The sequence below is a fragment of the Procambarus clarkii genome, chromosome 69 (genome assembly GCF_040958095.1).
Source record: "Procambarus clarkii isolate CNS0578487 chromosome 69, FALCON_Pclarkii_2.0, whole genome shotgun sequence".
Lineage (NCBI taxonomy): Eukaryota > Metazoa > Arthropoda > Malacostraca > Decapoda > Cambaridae > Procambarus > Procambarus clarkii.
In genome coordinates this window covers 13,656,309-13,662,460 of record NC_091218.1, presented here as the reverse complement: position 1 = coordinate 13,662,460, position 6,152 = coordinate 13,656,309, and the positions used below count along the sequence as shown (strand labels likewise).

The 6,152-nt window shown below is 43.1% G+C and overlaps 1 protein-coding gene across 1 annotated transcript; it reads left to right on the top strand.

Moving 5' to 3' along the window:
• Positions 1–207: 207 nt before the first annotated feature.
• LOC138355842 (uncharacterized) lies at positions 208–1,659 on the top strand. The gene has a single exon (XM_069311381.1). It carries the CDS (start codon positions 208–210, stop codon positions 1,657–1,659), a length of 1,452 nt encoding a protein of 483 aa, XP_069167482.1.
• Positions 1,660–6,152: the final 4,493 nt, after the last annotated feature.

Below are 6,152 nucleotides of genomic sequence, written 5' to 3'. Positions count from 1 at the left end.
GAGTGGTCAATCGTATGAGCGGGCTCAGCCTGTTCCATCTCACTTAATATATCGTATTTTTGAAGGACTCGACAAAGCAGCTAAAAATGTGACGTTTTAGTGAAAATTAAACCACCATTTTATTGACGTTGGAGGAGGTCACGTGCAGGCGTAGGGGGGGGGGAGCTCTGTATTTGTTCAGTTGTTCATAAGCACTCGTCGGGACATATGAGGACGGAGGAACAATTACGTCCAGTGAACAGAAAGTTTTTTGTCCAAGCAGATTGTACTGACCGGGGCTCTGACCAGCCATATGTCACATTGTGTGAGATTTTGACCAGTCATATCACATTACTTGTAACTTTGACCTCTTACGTAGCACTTGCTGTAACTTTGACCTCTCACGTAGCACTTGCTGTAACTTTGACCTCTCACGTAGCACTTGCTGTAACATTGACCTCTTACGTAGCACTTGCTGTAACACTGACCTCTCACGTAGCACTTGCTGTAACACTGACCTCTTACGTAACACTTGCTGTAACACTGACCTCTCACGTAGCACTTGCTGTAACACTGACCTCTCACGTAGCACTTGCTGTAACACTGACCTCTCACGTAGCACTTGCTGTAACACTGACCTCTCACGTAGCACTTGCTGTAACACTGACCTCTCACGTAGCACTTGCTGTAACACTGACCTCTCACGTAACACTTGCTGTAACTATGACCTCTTACGTAGCACTTGCTGTAACACTGACCTCTCACGTAGCACTTGCTGTAACACTGACCTCTCACGTAGCACTTGCTGTAACACTGACCTCTCACGTAGCACTTGCTGTAACACTGACCTCTCACGTAACACTTGCTGTAACTATGACCTCTCACGTAACACTTGCTGTAACATTGACCTCTCACGTAGCACTTGCTGTAACACTGACCTCTCACGTAACACTTGCTGTAACATTGACCTCTCACGTAGCACTTGCTGTAACACTGACCTCTCACGTAACACTTGCTGTAACATTGACCTCTCACGTAACACTTGCTGTAACACTGACCTCTCACGTAGCACTTGCTGTAACACTGACCTCTCACGTAGCACTTGCTGTAACATTGACCTCTCACGTAGCACTTGCTGTAACACTGACCTCTCACGTAGCACTTGCTGTAACATTGACCTCTCACGTAGCACTTGCTGTAACACTGACCTCTCACGTAGCACTTGCTGTAACACTGACCTCTCACGTAGCACTTGCTGTAACACTGACCTCTCACGTAGCACTTGCTGTAACACTGACCTCTCACGTAGCACTTGCTGTAACACTGACCTCTCACGTAACACTTGCTGTAACTATGACCTCTTACGTAGCACTTGCTGTAACACTGACCTCTCACGTAGCACTTGCTGTAACACTGACCTCTCACGTAGCACTTGCTGTAACACTGACCTCTCACGTAGCACTTGCTGTAACACTGACCTCTCACGTAGCACTTGCTGTAACATTGACCTCTCACGTAGCACTTGCTGTAACACTGACCTCTCACGTAGCACTTGCTGTAACACTGACCTCTCACGTAGCACTTGCTGTAACACTGACCTCTCACGTAGCACTTGCTGTAACATTGACCTCTCACGTAGCACTTGCTGTAACACTGACCTCTCACATAACACTAAAGTAACTTTATCCTCTCACGTAGCACTAAAGTAACTTTGACCTCTCACGTAGCACTAAAGTAACTTTGACCTCTCACGTAGCACTAAAGTAACTTTGACCTCTCACGTAGCACTAAAGTAACTTTGACCTCTCACGTAGCACTAAAGTAACTTTGACCTCTCACGTAGCACTAAAGTAACTTTGACCCCGTTACAACCACGTCACGAACATGTACAATACAGAGGAATGTTTGATATTTGTCTCTTCAAGATTAGAGGCCAAAAGTTCTGCAAGATGACTGGTGTGTGGGGAGGGACCTGTCATAGGGCGCGGGGTCCTCCTCTCGTGATCCCTTCCGTAGAGTGGAACATATATACGTAGTGGAACCCTGGAACATATACACGCTAGAGCAACACTCGAACATATATATGCATTGGCTCTGGGGGCGCCGGTTTCTGTGTGGATAGCACGCTCGACACGTAATCCTGTAGCCCGGGTTCGATTCCCGGTGCCGGCGAGAAACAAAAATGGGCAGAGTTTCTTTCACCCTTATGCCCCCTGGTACCTAGCAGTAAATAGATACCTGGGAGTTAGACAGTTGTTACGGGCTGCTTTCTGGTGTGTGTGTGTGTGTGTGTGTGTGTGTGTGTGTGTGTGTGTGTGTGTGTGTGTGTGTGTGTGTGTGTGTGTATGTGTGTGTACTCACCTAGTTGTACCTACCTAGTTGTGCTTGCTAAGGTTGAGTTCTGGCTCTTTGGTCCCGCGTCTCAACCGTCAATCAACTGGTGTACAGGTTCCTGAGCCTACTGGGCTCTATCACATCTTCACTTGAAGCTGTGTATGGAGTCAGCCTCCATCAGAGGCCGTGTGTGTGTGCGTATGAAAAATTTAGTAGTTAGTAACAGTCGAGAGGCGGGCCGAAAGAGCCAGAGCTCAACCCCCGCAAGCACAACTAGGTGAATACACTAGAGCGCACACAATGAGCACCTCACTGTCTGACAAGCGTCAAAATCTAAGCGTCAATGTCTAAGGTGGATATGCTGAAGCCACCAGAACGAGCTACAGTTAATTATTAATTAAACAGCCTCATATATTTCTACATCAAATGGTCGAATTCTACAGCTTACCTGATCTCTTGTGTCTCCTACCTCTGATCCACCAGTGTTGACTAGAGACGCGAGGAAAGCACTTTTGTAGCACTTTTATATCAGTCAAAGCACTTTTGTAGCACTTTTATATCAGTCAAAGCACTTTTGTAGCACTTTTATATCAGTCAAAGCACTTTTGTAGCACTTTTATATCAGTCAAAGCACTTTTGTTGCACTTAATATCAGTGAATGCACTTTTATATCCCGTAAAACGCTTTTTTTGCACTTTAATATCCTAGAAAACGCGTTTGTTGCACTTTAATATCCTAGAAAACGCGTTTGTTGCACTTTAATATCCTAGAAAACGCGTTTGTTGCACTTTAATGTCCTAGAAAACGCGTTTGTTGCACTTTAATATCCTAGAAAACGCGTTTGTTGCAATTTTATATCAGTGAGAGCACTTTTGTTGCACTTAATATCAGTGAAAGCACTTTTGTTGCACTTAATATCAGTGAAAGCACTTTTTTGCACTTCTATATCCCAAAAAACGCTTTTGTTGCACTTTTATATCCTGGAAAACACTTTTGTTGCACTTTTTTGCTCTTTTATATCTCGGAAAACGCTTTAGTTGCACTTTTGATTTTGAGAAAGCGTGTTTGCTGCAAGTTTTCGCTAAAGAAAGCATTTTTTGTTTCACTTTTGCTAAAAATAGTTTTTGGTACCTTCTTGTACCAGGAAAACAGTCATTACTGAGCCTTTTTGTCCAATCACTGTGCAAGTTTTGTCCGATGGCCAGTTGGCCACGAAACATTGGCGTGTCAACACCTGTCCCACCTATCTGCTGGCAGTTATTTGTATGTGTAGTGCGTGGGCAACCCGTCCTCGACTCAAGTCCATTCCATCCAGCGGTCGACCCCACAGACACATTCATAAATTTTAACATGGTGTGCATTCAAAACAGGAATTTTCTCAAATATAAATTAATATTAATTTAGCATATTGTGTATATATAGGCATAGGTTAGGTTAGGTTAGGTTAGGTTAGGTTAGGTTAGGTGTTCAGGTTCTGTTGGCGATTATTTGTGTTTGTAGTACGTGGGTGAAGCATTTACAGCGTTGTGGTTCGAACACAAGTCGTCAGTGAAACACTTGTTCCGGAAGTGTTCGAACGTCAGCAGTTGTGAGTCGTGTCAGCCCGTCCTCCAAACAAAGACCCAAAAGTGATTCCATCCACCCGCCAACCCCCCAACCCCCAACCCCCTCTCAGCTGTTTATGAATGAAAAACGGTTTACACACGACTCACAACTGATGACGTTCGAACACTTCCGGAACAAGTGCTTCACTGACGACTTTTGTTCGAACCACAACGCTGTAAATGCTTCACCCACGTACTACAAATACAAATAATCGCCGACAGAACCTGAACACCTAACCTAACCTAACCTAACCTAACCTAACCTAACCTAACCTAACCTAACCTAACCTAACCTAACCTAACCTAACCTATGCCTATATATGCACAATATGCTAATATATTATAATATTAATTTATATTTGAGAAAATTCCTGTTTTGAATGCACACCATGTTAAAATTTATGAATGTGTCTGTGGGGTCGACCGCTGGATGGAATGGACTTGAGTCGAAGGACGGGTCGAGCGTCTGGGATCCTCTCGGAAGTAGGTTCGAATCCTCGTCACGGCCCTTGTGGATTTGTTCATTTGATGCATCACGCTATTGACTTATGAGTTATGTATTTTCAGTGTGTCTCTTCAATATATGCATAACTTTGTTTACCTTTTAGGGGGCAGGTAAGTTTGTTTACCTTTTAGGGGGCATGTAAGTTTGTTTACCTTTTAGGGGGCATGTAAGTTTGTTTACCTTTTAGGGGGCATGTAAGTTTGTTTACCTTTTAGGGGGCATGTAAGTTTGTTTACCTTTTAGGGGGCATGTAAGTTTGTTTACCTTTTAGGGGGCATGTAAGTTTGTTTACCTTTTAGGGGGCATGTAAGTTTGTTTACCTTTCAGGGGGCATGTAAGTTTGTTTACCTTTCAGGGGGCATGTAAGTTTGTTTACCTTTCAGGGGGCATGTAAGTTTTAGAACAGCAATTCTGTAAACTTGTAAACTTCGTATATATTGTGTTTACCATATGTGGTTATCAAAGCATTTGTACACGCAGGCGATGAGTCACAATAACGTGGCTGAAGTATGTTGACCAGACCACACACTAGAAATTGAAGGGACGACGACGTTTCGGTCCGTCCTGGACCATTCTCAAGTCGATTCGAGAATGGTCCAGGACGGACCGAAACGTCGTCGTCCCTTCAATTTCTAGTGTGTGGTCTGGTCAACATTTGTACACATAAACCCTGGAAACACAAACCGAAACTGTCTCTATTTTCCGCTTGTTACAACTTGTAATAAACGTGTTACATCTTGGCTTAACGTGTTTATGACGTATTAGAACGTTGTTACAACATGCTATATTGGTTGTTATAACTGGTTAGGAGGTGTTAAAACTTGTCCGAACGTTGTACCAACGTCGTAGTTTCGGTGTGTGTTTGTCGGGAACAGACAACCTACTCTCGTTATAGCACGTCATATATTGACGTATACGTGACCTACGGACAAAAACGGATGTACTAGCAATTGATAGCTGTTCGGCAAGGTGACATATTCCTATCCGTTTTCTATTCGTGGCTTCCCTAGTAGGTTAGGATAAGGACACGTTTAACTCAGTAAAGGTTAAAGCGCCACAATATTGCCGCTTCGTGAGACAAATGATTATCGCCTCACTTGAGGTGGTTAGGCTAAGTTTTGACGCTTCTAGATGGGCAAAATCTTTCCCCTTTTAACGATAGTGGTAATTGAGCACCTTGTCCTTAGGCTAGGCTCGTTAAAGCAGCGGTCGACCACTTAAGACACGTTCATAAATTATAATGATTTGTTTATTAAAGCAGTTTTTTTATATATATAAAGTAATATTATTATATATTAAGATACTGTGTATAGTTAGGTTAGGTTAGGTTAGGTTAGGTTAGGTTAGGTTAGGTTAGGTTAGATGTAGGTTAGGTTAGGTTAGGTTAGGTTAGGTTAGGTTAGGTTAGGTCAGATGTTTAGGCTCTGATGGTGATTATGTGTGTCTGAACAACCTGTCCTGAGGCGAGGCTCGTTAGGGCAGCGGCCAGCCCTCCAGACCCGGTCATCAATTTTAACACAGTAATAAAAATATTTTTGTTATATATAAATTAATATTAATATACCGTAAAATTCAATGTATATATAGACATAGGTTAGGTTAGGTTAGGTTAGGTTAGGTTAGGTTAGGTTAGGTGTTTAGGTTAGGTTAGGTTAGGTTAGGTTAGGTTAGGTTAGGTTAGGTTAGCTTAGGTTAGGTTAGGTTAGGTTAGGTTAGGTTAGGTTAGGTTA

Excerpts from the sequence above, each read along its gene's own strand:
- LOC138355842 (XM_069311381.1), top strand. The coding sequence starts at position 208 with ATGAGGACGGAGGAACAATTACGTCCAGTGAACAGAAAGTTTTTTGTC.